The 21379-nt window shown below is 26.4% G+C and overlaps 1 protein-coding gene across 1 annotated transcript in view; it reads right to left on the bottom strand.

The window, feature by feature from the left end:
* Window positions 1-21379, bottom strand: part of LOC117178462 — a 36040-nt gene that overhangs the window by 4834 nt on the left and 9827 nt on the right. Inside the window, exons 2-9 of the mRNA XM_033369889.1 lie at window positions 17834-18073; window positions 17088-17365; window positions 15168-15357; window positions 13896-14047; window positions 11338-11473; window positions 6525-7181; window positions 3909-4148; window positions 917-1194 (exon numbers count right to left, since the gene is read on the bottom strand). Of these exons, the coding sequence (XP_033225780.1) occupies window positions 917-1194; window positions 3909-4148; window positions 6525-7181; window positions 11338-11473; window positions 13896-14047; window positions 15168-15357; window positions 17088-17365; window positions 17834-18073 (2171 nt within the window). The remainder of the gene's footprint in view (window positions 1-916; window positions 1195-3908; window positions 4149-6524; window positions 7182-11337; window positions 11474-13895; window positions 14048-15167; window positions 15358-17087; window positions 17366-17833; window positions 18074-21379) is intronic.

Genomic DNA, 21379 nt, shown 5'->3' with positions numbered 1-21379 from the left:
CGATACCCTGCGGAGCTCGCCCGTGCGAAATTCAATCACATCGCGCTGCACGTTTGTGTTCAACCCGTTAGGTTTTATATAAATAATAGTCTGAGGAAGCTTAAACTTTCCGATTCAAAAATCATCAGTTTTTATTTTTTTTAACGGAAACTATAATGTTTACGAAAAAAGTTTAAACGGGTACATGCATTCATTTTTAAAAAGCTATCGAGCAGTATTTTTCATTTTTCCAAATTCGGACTTTTGATTTTGACTCGTAATGTCACCGCGCAGACAATACTTTTACGCGTTTTCGAGCGCTCAGCGAGTTATTGCATCCAGGGGCTCAATTGAAATCTCCTTTTGTTTAATTCAATTATTTGGTTAAAAATTAACCTTATTGTGGAAAATTCAACTGCTGTACAAAAAATTAATATTTTTAGTTGACAAATTTACCTTTTAGTTGAAAATTCGACTTTTTCATAAAAAAATAATATTTTCGGTTTAAAAATTTAACTTTTTTGAAGAAAAATCATCTTTTTTGTTGAAAATTTGTCTGTTTGGTATAAAGAACTACGTTGTTGAAAATTCATTTACTTTGCTGTGGATTCATCCTTTTTTAGTTGAAAATTTCCTTCTGTCTTTAAAAATGATTTTAGCCTTGAAAATTAATTTTTTGACGGAAAATTTAACTTTTTTATTTGTGTTTGAGGTTGATCTTTTTAGTTCTAAATTCAACTATTTGGCTAAAAAACTAACGGAAAAGATTAAAAATTATTTTACAGTAGATAATTGAGTACGTAATTCTAAATTTTAATTTTTTGAATGAGAGACTTTTTTATTTTAGTTTCCAAAAACATTTTTTAAAACCCCATACGTACATATTTTGATGAAAATACCTAACAACCTAATTTAATAAGAAATTCTAATATCTTACTGTATAATTTTGTAATGCAACTCGATCAAGCATTGGCACTGCAGTATAAAGCCTCATAGTTTCAGAAATCGCCTGATATAAAAATGTCATGCCTTGAATGCCTTCATATGTGAATCCGTGTTTTCCCACCTCTTCTTGAATGTTTTTTCTCACTCTATCCTGGAAAACAGGATTTTTCGCGAGTTGCATAAGCGTTAATGCAATTGTTGCAGAACTGCTTTCAGTGCCGGCTAAAGATAAATTAACAGACTGCGCCAAAAGTGTATCGTCGGGAATTTCTAAAGAAATAATTTTTATTACAATAAAACTTTGTTTATTCAGTGTATTAAATTAACTTGTCTATTTCAATGTTGAGAAGGAACCAGGCATAAATTACGTTAATTAAAAAACGGGGCACATTAATGAAATTAGCTTTAGAAAATAAAATACAATAAATATTTAGTTTTACTAATGTACAATTTTATTAATTTTGAAAACTTAAATGTTGCTTAGTCGAACCTACTTTGTTCAATCTGAATTTAAAAGTGCGTAATCCGAAATCAACAAGACTGTGCAATGAAAAATTAACTTTATTTTCTTAGAAAAATGTCCAGTACTCGAACCTGATATTTGAAATGTATGTATTAAAAATGTACTTTAAATTTTGTTTAAATTATTATTATTTAGTCAATAAGTGATTAAAATTAATATTTATTTTTAGCAAACTTCACTGTTCCTCCCTTTTTTCTCGTATTTACACTCAAATGGAAACTGAATTAACAGATCCCAATAAGAAAAACTAATTATTTTTGGTTTGAAATTTAATTCTTTCCGTTTTAAAAGTCTACTATTACATTTTTGGTTAAGAATTGTTCTTTTTTGGGTAAAAATTGTTTTAAATATTTGGTTCAAAATTAAATTATTTTGTTGAAAATTAAACAAATTGGTTAAATCATCCCTTTTGGCTGAAAATGCTACTGTTTTGTTAAAAGTAAGTCATACTGGCGTGAAAATTCAACATTTTAGTTAAAAAATGCAACTGTTTTGTTGAATATCCGTCCTCTTAGTTTGAGAACTCATCTCTTTTTTCTAAAAGTTTAATATTTTTTGGTAAAAAATTCAACACTTTCGGCTGAAAATAAACTTTTTTATTGAACATTTTTTGCGTTTAGAAAATTCGTATGGGCATCTCGAAAATTAATTTCTATGAATAAAAATTTAACTATTTTGTTAAAAGTAAGTTTTTATTTTAGTTAAAATTATTTTTTCGATTGAAAATATAACTTTCAGTTTTGGTTGCATTTCTTATTAGTTGAAAATTCATGTATTTTGTTAAACATTAGTCTTTTTTAGTAAAAGAAACTAATTCTATTGCTTGAAAATTTACCCAGCTGGTTGAAAATTGATGGATTTCGTTGAAAATTCGGTTTTCTTGCTAAAAAATCAATTTTTTTGGTTAAGAATGCAACTGTTTATTTGAAAAGTAATCTGTTTTTGTTAAGGATTCAAGTATTTTGTTCATAGTTCGCCTTTATTTGATAAATTTAATTGTTTTTCATTTAAAATAAAAATCTTTATTGGTTGAAATATGAACTATTACATTTTTCATTTAAAATTCATTTTTTAGGCTGAAAATTCATCTCTTTGGTTAAAAATATGACTGCTTTATTCAAGGTTAATTTTTTTGTTTAAAAACAAATTTTCAACTGAAAATGATCTATCTAGTTGAAAATTAAACTATTTGGTTAAAATATAACTTTTTTAAAATTTGTATTCTTTGGTGAAAAATTCAACTACTTTGTAGAGATTCGCGTTTTTTCTCTTAAAATGGAACTATTTAATTTTTTAAGTGTTCTTTTTTAGTTTAAAAATTCAACTTTTTTGTTTTAAAATTTATGTAATGTGTGGAAAAATTGTCTTTTTTGATACGAAATTAATCTTTTGCGTTATAATTCAACTATTTTATTAAAAATGTATGCATTTTGTTGAGAATTCATCTTTTTTAGTAGAAAATTAATTTTCTTGGTTGAAAAATCATCTTTTTGTTTGAAATTTCAACTGCAACAAACAGAAGATCGAGATTGTTTTGTAGAAAGCTCGTCTTCTTGTCATGTAAATTCAAAATTTCGGATGAATGCTTTTTTCTTTATTGACTGAAAAAACTTTTCTTGTTCGGAAATTCAACTCTTGGTGAAAATTCGTTTTTTTTTCAATTCACCTGTTTTTGATTTACAATAAAAATCTTTTTTAGACTGAATGTTGAACTGCTTTCTGGAAAAATAATTGTTTTGGCCTAAAATTGATAGTTTTATTTTTAAATTCATCTCTTTGGTCGAAAATTAAACTGCTTTGATGAAGGTTTGTTTGTTTTTGTTATTAAAAATCAATGTTTTTAAATGAAATTATTTTTTCATTAAAATTAAACGGTTCCATTTTTGGTTAAAACATAATCTTTTTTAGCTTAAATTTTGTTTATAAATGTATGCAATTTGTGACACATTTATATTTGTTGGTAAAAAACTAATCATCTTGTTTAAAATTGAACTATTTGGTTAAAAGTTTATGTATTTGGTCGAGAACGAAGTCATCTTATTTAGCAGAAAATTAATCTTCTCTGTTGAAAATGCATCTTTTTAGTTTGAAAGGTGAACTAATGTGTAACTTGTAGTTCGATTCCCAGCGGAACGAAGATCTTTTTCAGAAAAAATGTATTTAAAAAAAAATTCAATTCATAGATCCATCTAGTCTGAAAAGACTTGAAGAATTTCTGTTATTCTCTGATGATAATACAGATTCCTTGAAAAAATTGACTTGTAATACCCAATAAAACCTGATGAAATAATGCGTTTATTTCTGAAAAAGAATTCTTCTTTCGATCTCTCTAGTAGCTAAAAAGAAGATTTTTTTCAGAAAATATATAATTTTAGGAAAAAAATGTCGGAAATGACTAGAAGACCCTAACATAATTTAAGCAGGGTCAGGAAGTAAATGAACGAAAATTGAATGCCCTCACCAAAATCTAGCTTGTCTCTTTCGTTTTTTATTTCCAACAAAGGGTCAATGGCATCGCCTCGTTTGTTTCCTGATTTTTCGCGTTGGTTCATGACATCCCAAAACAGAGTGCGAAAATATTTAGTAGAACTTCCCAATATACCCCTATCGAAAAAAGTTGTGAAAATAGTGAGAACTGGGAAAAAGAAGGCTAGAAAGAGCATAAATGATCCTATGCGAGAGGGCTCCAATGGTTCACGATCTGCAAAAAAAATTAAATATAATTAAACAAGCAAATTATTAATTATCGTAACAAAGATAACAAATTTTAACACTAGGTAAAATTATACGAAATATTGAAAAAGTTTTCATGAAAATCCGTGACGATGAGTTCAATATTTTGAACATATGCTATGATTTAATTTTGTTGTTGTGAAAAACTGTATTACACAACTCGATAAGTGTCACATGACACTCACAAGATATTCAAATAAATTTTTTAGTATTTCAGGAAATATCATCGGATACCATGAAATTTCACGGGGTTTTATAATATTTTAATGGATTTCAAGTAATTCATTCATAAGGATTAAGGGCTATATTGTAGGTTTTCGAATATTTTATAATATTTTAAGGTAAATCAGAGTTAGTTTTGAAAACCCGAAGAAATTTTTGAGAGCTTTAAAAATTTTCAAGGGATTTCAAAAGACATTTAAGATTTCCAACGGATTTTAAAGACTTTAAAGCATGTAAAATATATGTCCTCATTTTAAAAAGATTTCAATAATTTGAAGAAATTCCAAAGAATTTAAAATAATTTAGGAAATTTTATCTTTCAAAAGTTTGAAAGGATTTGAAATTCAATATTATATATAAAAAAACGTTTGTATTTAGTTTAGTAACAATTGACAAATTGAGGTTTAACTCTAAAATTGATGAAATATCATTTTTAAGGATTAAAAATAAAAAGTAATTCGAAGTTCAAAATTGTTTCACTTCCTGAAATCTATAAAAATATATCCTTACCGGATGTTTATCTGGCGTATTTTAAAAAATTTTTCAAAAAAAAGTAAAAAACTAATAGTTATTGAACTAAACACAAACATCTAAAGATATAAAATGTTGAAATTAGTTAAATTAATCGTAAGGCGATAATTTTATAGAATTCAGACAGGGGAACAATTTAAAATTGTAAAATACTAATTATATTTTGCAACTTTCACGAGAAAAAGAGATTTTTAATCGTTAAAAACGATGTTTAATCGTTAAAAACGATTTTTATGCAATTTGCGACATAAAAACCAATTTCTAATGTACTTTGAAGGTCAAGAACCTTAATATTTTCTCCGAACATATTCTTTACATGGTTACTGAACTAAAAACAAATATTTGAACAAATAAAATGTTCAAGTTCGTTAAAATACGTACTGTTTCAGTCCACTTGTATTGATTTACTATATATTTTTTTCTTCAAAAATTGGTAAAAATACAAAAAATAAACAACTGTTATTGGATAATTTTTTACATTTCAGGAACTTAGGCCCAGTTAGGGCATTGTCTAGAGTCTAGATTGTCTAACCTAGTTAGTGAGTTATGGTCTATAATCGGGGGTTACTGGCCCGATACAAAAAAAATTCTATGCATCAAACCCAAATATAATTTTGTATATCCCTAAAAAACGTGGGTGTTTAAAATAACCGACAGTGAAAAATAAACATTAAAAAAAATTAATTTTTCTCTCAGCCTTTCAGAACTTTCCCCGAAAAAGTGTCGCTCTCTTATTGTTTTCGAGATATCTAGATTTTTATTGCGAAAATTTGTATTATTTTTATTTCTTTAAAACTTAATTTATATATTCTTTTTATTAATAACGCGAATAAAACAGAAGACTTCCTCTGAATATATATGAACTGAATAATTTTATCGAATTCAGGAAGGGAAACAATTTTGAATTATGAACTACTACTCGTATTTGCCTTCTTGTTTGAGAAAAATAAGAGTCTCAATCGCTAAAAATGATTTTCCTTCAATTTCATAAATAAAATACAATTTTTTTCTTCGAAACCTCAATATTTACATGGAAATTTACATTGTGTTTAAACAAAACAAAAAAAAATATTTAAAGAAATAAAATGTTTAAATTCGTTGAAATACATGTTATTTTAGGCCATTTTTATCGATTTGTTTTATTTTCTGGAAAAATTGGTTGTAATAAACCAAATAAACATGTATTAAGGGAAGAATTGGATAGATTTTAGAAAGGACAACAATTTTAAGTGATAAACTACTATTTATATTTTGGCGTCGTATTTGAGAAAAATAAGATTTTTGAACATAAAAAGTAAAAAAATCGTTATTCTCAAAAATTCGTATTGTGATTTTTTCTTTCTTGGTTTAAAATAAACGGTGGTATCCCCGAAACACTTATAATGGATGTGCAACTACTTTTGGATTGAAATTAACCGAGATTAAAGGTGGAATGTTTTGTATTTCAATATTGCTTAATTTTGAACGCAATTTAAAAAATGCAATATCAGTGTCAATCTAAAGTTGAAGATTTTAAATTTTCGAATAAAAAAATAAACATTTTTTAATTGTACTTTTCCTTTGATGATGATATCATATGTGCACAACTTACTACGGTTGAAAAATTCGTGATCATTTCCAAAAGAATTGGTCCTCACTCCATAAGCAAGGGAAGATATAACATCCGTGACATATCTAATAGACACATTCTGAGAGTCTACATTTTTGACTTTTTCAGTCTCGTCAAACTGAGCACAAAGAAAATTTCTCATATTTTCTGAAGACTCTATCATTAATGAGAAAAGTTTCTTTTGCTTTCCACTGGAAAAAGCTGGCGAAAGCTTATTTCTCAGATATTTCCATTCTGGATTGTTAATAGAAAATATTCCAGTACTAGCAATAAGGTCTTTAGATTTGACAGCGGAAAAATAACGATTCTGAAAGATTTGAAAATCCTTCACGAAAACTTGTTTGATCAGCTCTGGATCTCTGATGAGTAAAAATGGTTTATGCACTATGTAAATTCCAATGAATGGCTCATCCCCTGCTTCTTTGTGGAGTTTACCGAGGAGATCACCAACAGAAATTCGACCAAGAATGGCATCTTTGAAGTTTCCAAACAACCAGTGAGTGGGTGGCGAACGGACTCCTTTTCTTTTCCAATAACGTAATTTGTATCCGGAATAGAAGTGAATAGATATAGAAATAAACGCAAAAGCACCAAGAAGATTCAGAAAAATGGACGAACCCAGGAAGAGCATTTTAATGACTTAGACCTCAACACTGATACTTCTGGACATTTACTGCGGGTCCTTTACATGCTGGAGAAAAGCATTACATATTCTATCTTATCTGTTATAATATTATCGTAAATGGTATCTTTGAATGTCAATGACTTGATAAATATTTTAGGAGAGCCGAAAACTCAAAACAATAGTCAACACTTGTTCTTCAATTTTATCACTGCTTATCACCCTGTTTATAACTGTCCATTACTGTTTATTATCCTGACCCCAGGGCGAGGTCATAAGGCCTTGGACTCACCACACTATTGATACTATTTGACGCTAAATACACTATTTTCACATAATTGTCCGCTAATGCCACTAATTCTTTACTTTGACTTGAAAACAATTTTTGAACAAAAAATTGAATTTTCAACCAGTTAAATTTTCAAACAAAAAGATGAAGTTTTAACACGAAGATTAATCTTCTACAAAAAAATTAATTTTTAAATAAAAATTTTTGTTTTTTAACCTAATAGTTGAACTTTTGAACTAAAAATATAAATTTTTAACCAAAAATGGAGAAGTTTAATTTTTATTTAAGAGAAATAAATTTTTAATATAAAAAACGAATTTTCTACAAAATGTTTTTATTTTTCATGAAATAGTTGAATTTCCAAGTCAGAAATAGTTATTTTATACCAACAGTTGAATTTTCAAGAGCGAAAATATGAATTTTCAACAAAAAAGTTTATTCTTACCCTACCACTTGAATTTTTAACAAAATAGATAAAATTTCAGTTACAAAAATTAATTTTTAGCAAAAAAAAATTGTTACACCAAATGCAGTGAAACCTTTCAATAGCCCTCCCTTCTATAGCCCTTCCGAGAATTGACGCTGTGCGTGAACAAACAAAAGTAGAGCGAGCTATAATGGGTTTGTTCACACCCACCGTCAGCCCCAAAATCGGCGGTATAGAAGAGTTTCACTGTAAATGAACTTTATTAGTTTAAACTTAGTTCAACTTTTAACCAGGGAGTTGAATTTTAAAATTTACTTTTAATGAAGTATTTGAACTTTCAGCCAAGAAGTTGAATGTTCAACAACAAATATTTGATTCCATAACTAAAACAGATTAATTTCCAACCAAACAGTATGGTTTTTAATTAGACAGTTGCATTTTTCGTCAAAAAAGGTAAAATTTCTACAGAAATAAATTAATTTTCAAAACAAAAAAGATGAATGTTGAAGAAAATAGTTGAAATTGTTACCAACAAATTTTTTAGGCAAGAAAGGAAAAAATCTTAATAAAATGGTTCAATTTTTAAGCTAAAAAACGAAGTTTCAACAAAATAGTTAAATCATCTATCAAGAAGTATGTCTGCTTAACAAACTTATAGAATTTTCAATAAAATAATTCAATTTTGAACCAAAGAAGAAAATTTTGAACAAACAAAAAGGAATTCTTAACCGAATTAATAATAATAACCACTGCCTAAATTGGAATTTTGATCATTTATAGGCTAAAGAATAATATTTTTGTTAAACATTCAAGATCATTTGTAATACTTCAAAAATATTAAGATAAAAAGCTGGAAATTTTACAGAATATTTTAACAGACTTCACAGTCCGAAATGCTCTCAAAACAGAGGAAATGGAGTGATTTTTTCACAAAGATAAGGGAATAAGAGAGAAGTAAATTCTTTTAAATCAAATTAATGTTTTAATTAAACCATAATTAATTGATTATGAAACGCTTAAGATTTCGAGTTCAAAGAACGATAAAAATAGTTAAATTTTAACCAGTAGTTTAACTTTTAATCAACAGAGACGAATTCGTAACCAAATAGTTGAGTTCTCAATCGACAAAGATAAATTTTCATCCAAATAGACGTACTTTTTAACAAGACAGATTTAATTTCAACCAAACAACAGGTATATTTTGAAGCAAATAGTTGGATTTTCAAGGACAGAAGATGCGTTTTTTAGTCAAAGTTGAATTTTCAATCCAAAAGCACGAATTTTTAACAAATAAGTTACAATTTTTCAACTAAATATTTAATTTTCTTAACAAATTAAACAAAGTTTTAACCTAATAGTTGAAATTTAACTAAGCTGATAAATCCTCAACAACGAAAATGAATGTTTAAAAAAACTTGAACCTTTAACCAAAAGCTCAAAGTTTCAATGAAAAAAGAATAATTATTATCGAAGAATATAATTTTTTCCCAAGCCGGTTGACTGTTCAGCCCAAAAGTTGAATTTTCTACAAAAGTTGAATTTGTAAGCTAAATAGTTGAATTATGAACTAAAAATGATACATTTTCTGGAATTGTTCAATTTATAGTTGAAAAAAATGTTTTTCAACCAATAAAAGCGAATTTAAAATAAAATTTCAACCAAAGAGATCGATCTTCCAAAAATAAAATAAACTTTTAAAAAGTTTTATAACTTCAAATCAAACAGATGAATTTCCTATCAAGAAAATTCATTGTCTCACAAAACAGACGAATGTACACTGAATACATAAATTTTCTAACAAACTGTTAAATTTTCAAGTAGAAAATATTAATTTTTAACTAATAATGGAGTAGGTGAGTTCTTAGTTAAAAAGTTAATTTTTAAGCAGAGAGAAAAACGAATTTTCAGCAAACTAGTTTAATCTTCAATAAATAAAATGTAATTTTAATAAAATAGTTTAACTATTGAAAGAAAAGTAAATAAAACCTATAAGGTTTTTAGATTTTAAAAGATTTCAAAGTATTTTATAAGATTTCCGAGGATTTCAATGATTTTAAGGGATTATAAATCCGAAAAGGTGCTCAAATAAATTGTCGAGTATTTCAGGAAATTTCAACGTGGGTCTTTTTAAAAGATTTCAATAATTTGAAGTAATTCCAAAGAATTCAAAAGATTTCAAGAAATTTTAGCTTCCAAAAGTTTTGAGTGATTTGATATTGAACATTATATATTTTAAAATGTATGTTTTTAGTTTAGTAACATTGTGAAGAACATGTTTCATGAGATTATTAAAGTTTCTGAATTTCAGAGTAAAGACAATTTGAGGTTTACCCTCGGATTTACCTCTAAAATTGATGAAATATCATTTTTAAGGATTAAAAATAAAAAGTAATTCAAAGTTCAAAATTGTTTCACTTCCTGAAATCTATAAAAATATATCCTTATCGGATGTTTATCTTGTCTATTTTAACGATGTTTATTCAATTTTCGAAAAAAAAACATTTTTCTTTACTTTGATCAGAAACTTTATTATTATCTTAGAACATACTCTTTACATCGTTACTGAACTAAAAACAAACAGTTCAAAAAATAAATTATTGAAGTTCGTTAAAATACTTCCTATTTCAGTCCACTTGTAATAATTTGCTCTATTTTTTCAAAAATTGGTAAAAATACAAAAAATAAACAACTTCTATGGGGTAATTTTATACATTTCAGGAACTTAGGTTTAGTCAGGGCATTGTCTAGATCGTCTATTCTAGTTAGAGATTTATGGTCCCTAAAGGGGGGGCCTGACTGGTCCGATATAAAAGAAATATTCCATGTATCAAACCTAAATATAATTTTGTATATTCCTAAAAAGCCTGGGTGTTTAAAATAACCAAAAGTGAAAAATAAACATTAAACAAAAATTAATTTCTATCTTATCATCTAGTCAGTCTTTTGGGGCCCTAATGGAGTGCTGGTAAGCCTATCAGGACTTAGTCCGAAAAAAGTGTTGCTCTCTTATCGTTTTCGAGATTTTTATTTTGAATATTTTAAATTATGAACTACTATTCATATTTACCTTCCTGTTTTAGAAAAATAATATTTTTAATCGCTAAAAATTATGTTCCTTCAATTTTATAAATAAAACACCATTTTTACTCGAAAACTCAGGAAACTGAATATTCTCATGGAATTTTACATTTTACATTTACATTGTGATTAACAAAAAAAATGTATAGGAATAAACTGCTTAAGTTTGTTAAAATGCATGCTATTTTAGACCATTTTTGATCGATTTATTTTATTTTCTGGCTTTGTATTTCAATGTTATTTAATTTTGGGCGCAATTTGAAAAAGTTCTATATCACTGTCAATCGAAATTTAAAGATTTTTAAGTTTCGATAAAAAAATGAAACATTTTTCCACTGAAGTTTTCCTTTAATGATGATATAATATGTGCATTACTTACTACAGTTGAAAAATTCTTCATGATTTCCAAAAGAATTGGTCCTCATTCCATAAGCAAGGGAAGATATAACATCCGTGACACATCTAATAGACACATTCTGAGAGTCTACATTTTTGACTTCTCCAGTCTCATTAAACTGATGACGAAGAAAATTTCACATATATTCCGAAGAAAGCTGAAACGAAAGTTTCATTCTCAGATATTTTTACTCTGGATTGTTAATAGAAAAGATTCCAGTGCTAGCAATAAGGTCTTTGATTTTATGGTGGAAAAAGAACGATTCTGAAAGATTAGAAAATTCTTCACAAAAACTTGTTTGATCAGCTCTGGATATGTTGTCAGTAAAAATGGTTTATGCATTATGTAAATTCTAGTGAATGGCTCATCTCCTGCTTTTTTATGAAGTTTTCCGAGGAGATTGCCAGCAGACATTCGACCAAATAACCAGCGATTGGGCAGCAAAGGGGTTGCTTTTCTTTTTAAATAACTTAATTTTTATCCGAAATAAAAGTAGATGCATATAAAAATAAACACGAAGCAAAGAAAATTCAGGAAAATTGACGAACCCGGGAAGAGCATTTTACTGATTTAGACGTTAACACTGATACTTCTGGAGATTTACTGTGGATCCTTTATATGTTGGAGAAAGGTATTACATATTCTATCTTATCTGTTATAATACTATCGTAAATGGTATCTTTGAATGTGAATGACTTGATAAATATTTTAGGAGAGCCGAAAACTCAAAACAATAGTTAACACTTGTTCTTCAATTTTATCACTGCTTATCACAATGTTTATCACTGTCCATCATTGTTTATTATCCTGACCCCAGGGCGAGGTCATCAGGCCTCGGACTTACCATACTATTAATAATATTTGACACTAAAGACACTATTTTCTCACAATTGTTCGCTAATGCCACTAATTCTTCACTTTCACTTGAAAAATATTGTTGAACTAAAAACATCAATTTTAAACCAAAAATAGAGGCGCTTAATTGTTATTTAAGGGAATTAATTTTCAATACAAAAAACGCATTTTCTACAAAACTGTTTCATTTGAAATGAAATGGTTAAATTTTTAAGGCAACAAGACACATTTTATAGTAAACAGTTGAATTTTTAATCCCAGAATATGAATTTTCAACAAAAAAGCTAATTCTTAACTTATCAGTTGAATTTTCAACAAAATAAATAAACTTTCAGTTGCAAAAATTGAATTTTAGCAAAAAAAAGGTTTCACCAAATAAATCAACTTTTAGTAAATTAGTTCGACTTTGAACGAGGGAGTTGAATTTTTAACGAAAAATATAATAGTTAATATTTCAACAAAAAAAGATTTTATTTCAAAATCAGCAATAGTTGGATTTAACCAACAAAAACGAATTTGTAACAAAAACTTGAATCCTTAACAAAAAATTTGTCAATAGAAAAGGAAACTATGTTCAATCTGATGGGGGGGTTGTATGAAATGAGATTGAAAGATATTTTGATTAATTAGTAGCTCATTATTATATTCCAAGTAAAAATAATTTTTTTAATGAAGAAGAAACATCTTTTTCTTAATAAAGTTTGAATACGTCTCCCTCTCGCGGCATTTTTCACCACACGCATAACGCATAGATTATAGATTAGGTATTTTTAGTCTAGGTATTTTCACTTCATCACCATCTAACTTTACTTTGTTGAATTCTGAAGGGAAGACAAGGGACCAAATGCATGGCATTCGGTCCATTTTTGCCCTGTTTTGCTAATATCTTTGTAAAAACTAATTTTTTCTTTATAAGTGCATTTGAAAAATAGTTTCTGTTTCTTAAGAACTATTTATTGACATAATAAAATTGAATATATCTTTATGACGTCATTCTTCGCGGTAAAATTCTAACTACCGAAATTTTGCACTTAAAAAAAAAGGGGAAATTGTTAATAATACAATCAAATAATATAGATTCGAGACTCAAACGCGATATTAAAAAATAAAAAAATAAATGAGAATGAACAATGAAATGTTAAGAAATCTAGAACACATTTTTTTAACTATATTCATTTTGGAAAAAAACTCAAATTTTGACGTCTATAAAAGCTTTGAAATTAGAAATTTTCCAAAATTTTGGAAATCGTCCTATTTATAATAGTCATTTGAATTGGAAATATTTTTTAACGAAGACCTTGTGATACTTAAGATTTTTTGTTATACTTTAATTTCTAAAGATATTCGATGAAAGATTGTTTTTTAAATCTGAGAATCTAAGATATTATAGAGAACAGAAAAGAAAAAATTAAAAAAAAGTAAAATCTTTATTTCACAAACCCACATAAATATTAAAAGTTGTCGAAAATATAAGAGATATCTTACTGGTTTCCTTCTTAAGTTTATTTTAATCGTTGAAACAATTATTCAAGATTCTTTTATTTGCCATTTTAAACACTAAATAGAACTTTTAAAACGTGATATTTGTAAATGTTTACTTAAAATTTGTATTTTTTATTTTTTTTACTTAAACTTAAAGACTATTTTTGAAACCTTGGAATAGCTTATTCAACTTAATTTGAGACTTTTTTGAAATCTAAATTAACTCCATCTAAAGGTAGAACAAAAATTGCTCGTGGATCCAATTCATTTTTATACAAGGGGTTTAGAGAAACTTCGTAGTCTCGTAGCATTGTTGCTATTCCAACTGCGGTGAGCAGCATTCCAACTCTTTCTCCTAAAAATTATTAACGATTAATGATAAATATTCAGTCATTAAATTATAAAGTGTCTCTACTAATCTAGGAAAAAGGGAACTAGGCGGAAATTTAAACAAACCCGGGAATTAAACGGGAGTACAAATTGAGCCGGGGAATAAAAATTCCTAACTAGGTCATTTTATTCCATTATAAAATTTATTTCTAAACGTTTCTAAACATTACTGATAAAAGTCAATATTTTAGTTGACTATTATTTTTCAATAATGGTAAATAATTCTGTTCTTAAGACTTTGTTATCACACTATTATTTATAAAAAAATTAATTCGTGGTTTGAAGATTTAAAAATAGTGAAAAAAGAATCTTGAAAATTTTAAGATAATTTTTTTTATTTTTCACGACAAAAAAGTATATAGGAAACCCTAATTACTTCAAATGATATTAAGACGTTTCAAAAGTTTTTCAAAAATTCAAAAATAATTTAAATCTTGGGAAGATTTCAAAAAATTGCAAACAAATTGTAGGTTTTCTAAATTTAGCAAAAGAAGCTCTTAAAGAATTTTGAGCGGTTTCAAAATGATAAAATAGGACTTAAGATTCGTAGGAAAAATTTAAAAAAAAGTTTAATCTAATATTTAAAAAAAAAGAATGCAAAAGATTTTAGCAACAATGTTTAATTTTTTAATCTAAAAAATAAAAAACTTTCTTTAAAAAATTGGAAATCTTTAAATGATTTTTTATTAAAAAAAAATGAATTTTAAGAGAAAATTGATCAATATTTCCAAACATTTCAAATGATTTACTAAAATTTCGAAACAAATATAAAAGATTCTAAAACAAAAATTTTCAACTTTGCAAGATTACGAAACTTAAGAAAAATCTCGTGTAACTTTAGGAGATATTTAGAAGTTTTGAAAATATTGAAAAGATAAATTTAACTGGTGAAGATTTCAAAAAATTTTCAACAAACTGTGGATCGTGGAATATTTCGGAACCAAATTTTGCTGCAGATTTCGATTTACATGGTATTAGCGATTAATGATTGTAAAAGAGTTGTTACAAAAATTCATAAAAAAATTATTTATACGCTTGTTATTATCATTCAATATCAGAATTAAATAAAATTTTTAAATACAAACCTATGCAAGATCTGGGACCGATTCCAAAAGGCATATAAGTACAGGGGACAATATCAGACTTTCTTTCCTCACTGAATCTGTCAGGATCGTATTTTAACGGATCTTTATGAAATCTTGGATCTTCATGAAGGCCATTGAGTGCTGCATAAACCGCTGTACCTTTTATCAGTACAATATCTGTTCCAGGAATCTAATAAAAAAAGATGTTATTAGATTAGTCTCAACAGGATTTTAAAATGATATTATTATTTTTAATATATGTGAAGATATCCTCGGCAAAAATCCAGATTGTGTAAAGAAGGATATAGGTCAAATTGATCTATAAATGAAATGAATGAAAATGGAAACGAGTAAAAACATTTTATTTGATAGGATCTCGTTATGTTTAAGTTTTCAAATTTAAATTATTTAAAAGTACAGTTTAGAATATTTTGACAATTACAAATTAAAAGTCCTTGCGATTGAAAATTTGGGATAAAAAGCATTTTAATCTGATGAGTTTTAAATATAAATTAATTAATGATTTTAAAAATTGAACTGTAGTTCGAGTGTTAAATGATTCATTTTGTAAGGCGATTCTGAATCTGTTCAAAATTAAGCAATTTAGAGATTTAACCTTGGAAATTGAACTATTTCAATTCAAAAATCTTATTATTTAAAGAAATATACATATGTTCAATTGAAATTTTATAAACTATTTACAATATTAAAATAATTTCAAATTAATAGATACATAACAGCTTTTATTCAATTTAAAACCCTCTCCAAATATTATTTTACTTTAAAATATTTTAACTAAACAAAAGATCAATTTTTTAATGTTTAGCAATATTAGTCTGTTCATCTTGAATCGTTAAAATTTCAAAGTGTCCCATTTAAACTTTTAATGTTACAATTTTAATTATATAATTTAAACAAATTTCACGTGTAAGTGAAAGTTGTGAATTTTGTATATAAATAAGAGTGGAAAGATTAATAATTCTGAACGACTTAAGATTTAAATAATTTAAACCAAAAAAATTGATTTACAAAGAAAGTTTGAATTTCACAGTTCTAATTGAAAACGGTCAGAAATGATTTTAACGTATTTTATTTTTTATTTTTGAGAATTTCAGTTTAAAATTTTGTTTACTTGCCAAAGAGATACATGATACTTTTATATATTTTTATCGTTGTAAAGAAGAATTGTAGGAAAGAAGGTAATTTTGTTTTTCAAATTTTTATAAGTTGGAAAAGGGATAATTTTTTATTTTTAAGAGTTTTATTAACTTTTCAATGATTTTATGAATTTTTTTATTAATTGCAAGAGAGAAATTTTTTTATTTTAATTGAGTGGGATGGGAGGGAGTTTGATTTTAATTTTTTTTTAAATTGGAAAAGGGGGAATTTTTTTAGTTTTTAAGATTTGTGTAGAGTTGGAACTGTCGAAATTTTGGCTATTTTTTGCGAATTAGAAAATTTCGTTTTTTCGTTTTATCATGTTTATTCAGTTGAAGGGGAGAACTTCTTATTTTAAATAATTTCTCTGAATTGGAAACATAATTTTTTATTTTTAAAATATTTATTTAGTTGGAAGAGAGGAAATTTTGAGTTTCAGTTTTTTTCCTGAAATGGAAGAGGGTCTTTTTTGTTTTAAAGAGTTTTATCGAGTTATAAGGCACGACATTTTAGTTTTTCAACTGTTTCTGAATTGGAAAAGGCCCTTTTTTTGGTTTTTGTCATTTTTATTAAAATGGGAGAGATGCAATTTGGTTAATTTTGTTTATTTTCTGAATTCGAAAAGGAAATTTTTTTACTTTTAATAATATTATTGAGTTGAAAGAGAAACACTATACTGGAAGAGATACTTATTTTGGTTTGAACATTTTCATGGAGTTGGAAGGGAGAAAATAGTTTGAATAAAAAATTTAAATATCTTACCTTATAATCTTGTAATGCAACTCTGTCAATAATAGGTTCAGCAGGATAAAGCCTCATAGTTTCAGAAATGGCTTGATATAAAAGTTTCATTTCTTGAATGCCTTCATATGTGAATCCATGTTTTTCCAACTCTTCTTTAATATTTTGTCTCACTTGACCCTGAAGAACAGGATTTTTTGCCAATTCCATAAGTGTTTGTGCAATTGTTATAGAAGTGGTCTCAGTACCAGCTATAGAAAAAATAACAGGCTGCGCCAAAAGTGTGTCATCGGGAATCTCTATAGAAACAATTTGTATTACTTTCTTTAATCTTTTATTTTTATTACTTTATATAGTAAAGTTTATTCAGCACTAACAATTCAAAAATCTATGATTTGACAAATTTTTAAATATTAAATACAAATTTGTTTTGAACCAAGCATTAATAATTTCGAATTAAATACGTTTATAGTTAAAAAATATATATTGAACAATTTTTAATTGAACTGGAGACTCCAAATTTAAAAATTGAACAAGTTCATTAAAAAAGGAGTTGAAATTGTTACATTTTTAATTCAAAGCGCTAAAAATTGAACAATTTTATTTTTAATCGAAGAATCTCAAAATTAAATGATTTAAGATTAAAATTTTAAAAATATGACAGTTTCCAAAAGTTCAAAATTGAATTATAATGGAACATTAAAATTTATTATAGAATATTATTTTCACTGTTAAAAATTTTATTAATAAAAATTGAATGTCCTAACCGAAATCTAATTGATCTCTCTCGTTTTTTATTTGCAACAATGAATCAATGGTATCTCCTCGCTTGGTTCCTGATTTTTCACGTTGATTCATCACATCCCAAAACAAATTTCGAAAATAATTTGTAGAACTTCCCAATATACCTTCATTAAAAATACTTATGAAAGTTGAGAGTGCTGGAAAGAAAAAGATTGCAAAGAGCCAAATTGATCCTATGAAAGATTTCTTGAAAGGTTCGTGACCTGCGAACAGAAAATGATACAAGATTTTGTTCCTGTTCTAAAAATAGAGATTTCATAATAAAATAATAATTCGTATATATAGTAATGATTAATTATTGCAAGAAAAGTTAAAAGTTAGAATATTCGAATAATTCAAAAGAAAAATTAAAAATCCTTTGATCAAAAACATATTATTTTTTTTATAAAAACTTATTAGATCTATAGGATTTTGTAAATTTTAAACAAATAAAATTTTTAAATATTTTTTTGATCTAGTTAGAATTTAAAGAAAAGTATTCGTCAGTTGAAAAAAAATCTAAATTTATGTCTTCTATTTTTTTAACCAATCCTGGGAAATATTTTTTTAACAGAAAAAATGTATTTCTTATAAAAGTATTTTTATATTTCAAAATTTTTCAAAATTTGTATCAAACAATGAAACTTTAGATAGAGAAGAACTCGATTGGATGAATTTACGTACTGTCTCAAAAATGATTGAGTAAAATACATGAAAAAAACCGCAAAAGCTTTGAACTAATATTTTTTATTAGCAATAACAATTAAACAAAAATTACAGGCGTCATCACTTAAATTATGTATTAGTTTAAAAAAGTTGAAACCATTTTTTTAGCCGTATGCGTTATATTCAAAGTTAATTGCAAATTATGGTTTATTTTTTAATAGTTACAAATTTCCTTTCAGCAGGATTTTATTCGGCATAATTTTTTTGCCAGAGAACTTTTCTCGGTTTTTAATATATCTACATGAAAATATAATATATTTAAAAAATTAAACACAAAGTGAATTACCTCAAAAAATCATAATTTTTGCATTTTTTTACCAAGAAGTTGAAATTTGTCGCTACATATAGATTAAAATGTTTTAAGTTTCATGCTTGAAACAATGTTCAATTTAAATATTGCCTTAATTTTTTTTTGGGTATTTTGAGTTTATTCCGGAGGCATTTAACTTAAAATTGCTGAATTACAAATATTTTAAACTGAAAATTGTGCAAATATAAAACTTTTTTACTTGACATTCTACGATTTCGACTCTTCTTAATTTGAAGTATTAAAAATTGAAATTAAATCATTTTTAATTCATTCATTAATCAAATAATTTTATCAGACTTTTTCGAACTTAGGGTTCTTTTTCCTTGCTTGATAAAATCCGATTTTCTTTCTTTTAAATGTTTTCGGGTTCAAAAATGGATATAGTATTAAGTATTTGTGAAAAATAGCGTTCAGTTGCAGAATTGAACTTACTAACCGACCCAAGAAGAGTCTTGCAGACTAGCCCTGAGAACCATTCTACCCAATTTTTGTGATAGAGTTCAAAACATTTCACGATTCATAGAACTTCCAATGATTTGAATTATTTTAAGAAAATTTCAAAGCTTTAAAACTTTTTAAGGAAATTTAGAGGACTTGAAAGATTTTACGACATACAATGGATTCCACATTTTATATGTAATGTTTCTAAAAACCGCAAAATATTTGACAAAAGTGATGGGATTTCGTAAGATTTCAAAGATTTAAAGACAATTGAAAATGTGTTGGTTAATATGCTCCTTAAAAAAATTGCTGAAATTTCGAAAGATTTGAAAGGATTTCATAGGATTGATAAGATTTTAAAATATTGAAAAAGACTCCAAGGGATTTTGGAAAATTTCCAAGATTTAGAAATATTTCAAAGGATTTTTAAGAAATTTTATAAGATTCCCGAGGTTTTCAATAATTTTGCGGGATTTTAAAGACTTTCAACTAGGTATTTTAATCAATTTTCCCGAATCTCAGAGAATTTCATAGGGCTTCAAATATTTCAAAATATTTAAAGGAATATCATCACATTTAATCTAAAACTTGAAAGGTTTTTCAGGGAATTGAAGGGTATTCTAAAAGATTACCAAGAATATATAAGGGCCTATAAAACTTCCAACGATTCCAAGAAATTTATAAGTTATTAAAAAAATTTGAAGGATTTTTCAAGGAGCCTAATGATTTTAAGTAATTCAAAAGTTGTAGACGGTTTTAAAGAATTTTCTAGAATTTCAGAATATTTTAAACGCTATTCTTGGAAAAATATGATTTAGGATATTGACACAGATTCCAGGATATTTTTAAAGGACTTTAACATGGATTTTTCAAGGGATGTTATTTGATTTCAACGTATCGTAAAGATTTAAAGTGATTTTATAATATTTCAAGGGATATAAAAAGTATTTTCATAAGATTGTGGGAATTTTAATAGGATTTGCAAGAATTAAAGGGTTTTAATTTTCAAAATTTTAAGGTCTACTTTTCCTAATCCTACCGAATTTTTATTTTTCCGCATTGAAATTTAAAAACTGGCAACCTCCAAAACTGATGATATCCAAATTTAATATCCGTAAACATTTCGTAATTCTAAAAAAGCACTGAGTAAATTTTAAGCTAGTTTTATCTGGTTGAAGGACCTAGCATGACCAAATAAATATTAAAAAATTAATAATGTACCTGACTAAGCATTTAGAAATTAAGAAGTTTGTAAATAGATAATCAAGATTTCAAAAACTAAACTTTTTAAGAATTGCGCATTAAAAATAAAAATTTTAAATTGGAATTACAGAAGTTTTAAAAATAATGAAATTTATTAAGGGGTATCTTATCATGCAGCATGAAAGGTTAAAAAACATTCACTCTTATTTTCACTGTTAAAAACTGAAGAACTTCAAAAATTATAAACCGTCAAGGTTCAATTATTCTTATAAGCTTCCAAATATCGTTAAAAATGGAAGTATTATAAAATTAAGTCCGTAAAACTAAACGGTTAAAAATAATAATTTTCAAATTATACATCACGTTTTTTAAAATATAAAGTACAAAAATAATAATTTAAGAATCAACTACAAAGCATTTAAATGAATGCGGAGCAACTTAATTGTTCATGTTACATACTGAAATTAAAATATTATGTCAAAAGTGACGTATGCTATAATAAATTGTCAAATTGACGGTTGGACAATGTCATGATTAAATTTGAAGATTATTATAAATAATCTTTTGCAATCATTCAAATATCAATTTTTTAAAATCATTTTCTCCTTTTCCCCGCGAAAAAGAAAAAAGTTAAAGGAAGTGAAAAAATTCTGGGGGCGGGGCGCTGGTTTCCCCACCATGTAGATCCGCACCTGTTTCAAACAAGTTTATCGTGTCTAAAAATAAATATGTAAAGTGATAACTGTTTTTAGGATTTTCTTTCAATTGTACACTTTTATTTTTTTCTATCTCATCGTGAAATAAAAACATATTTTAGTATAAAATGATTTATATAATTAATAAATGTGTT

This window comes from Belonocnema kinseyi, chromosome 8 (assembly GCF_010883055.1).
Source record: "Belonocnema kinseyi isolate 2016_QV_RU_SX_M_011 chromosome 8, B_treatae_v1, whole genome shotgun sequence".
In the NCBI taxonomy this organism is placed as follows: Eukaryota; Metazoa; Arthropoda; class Insecta; order Hymenoptera; family Cynipidae; genus Belonocnema; species Belonocnema kinseyi.
Note: the sequence above shows the minus strand (reverse complement) of the source record. Positions and strands in the feature narration are given on the sequence as shown.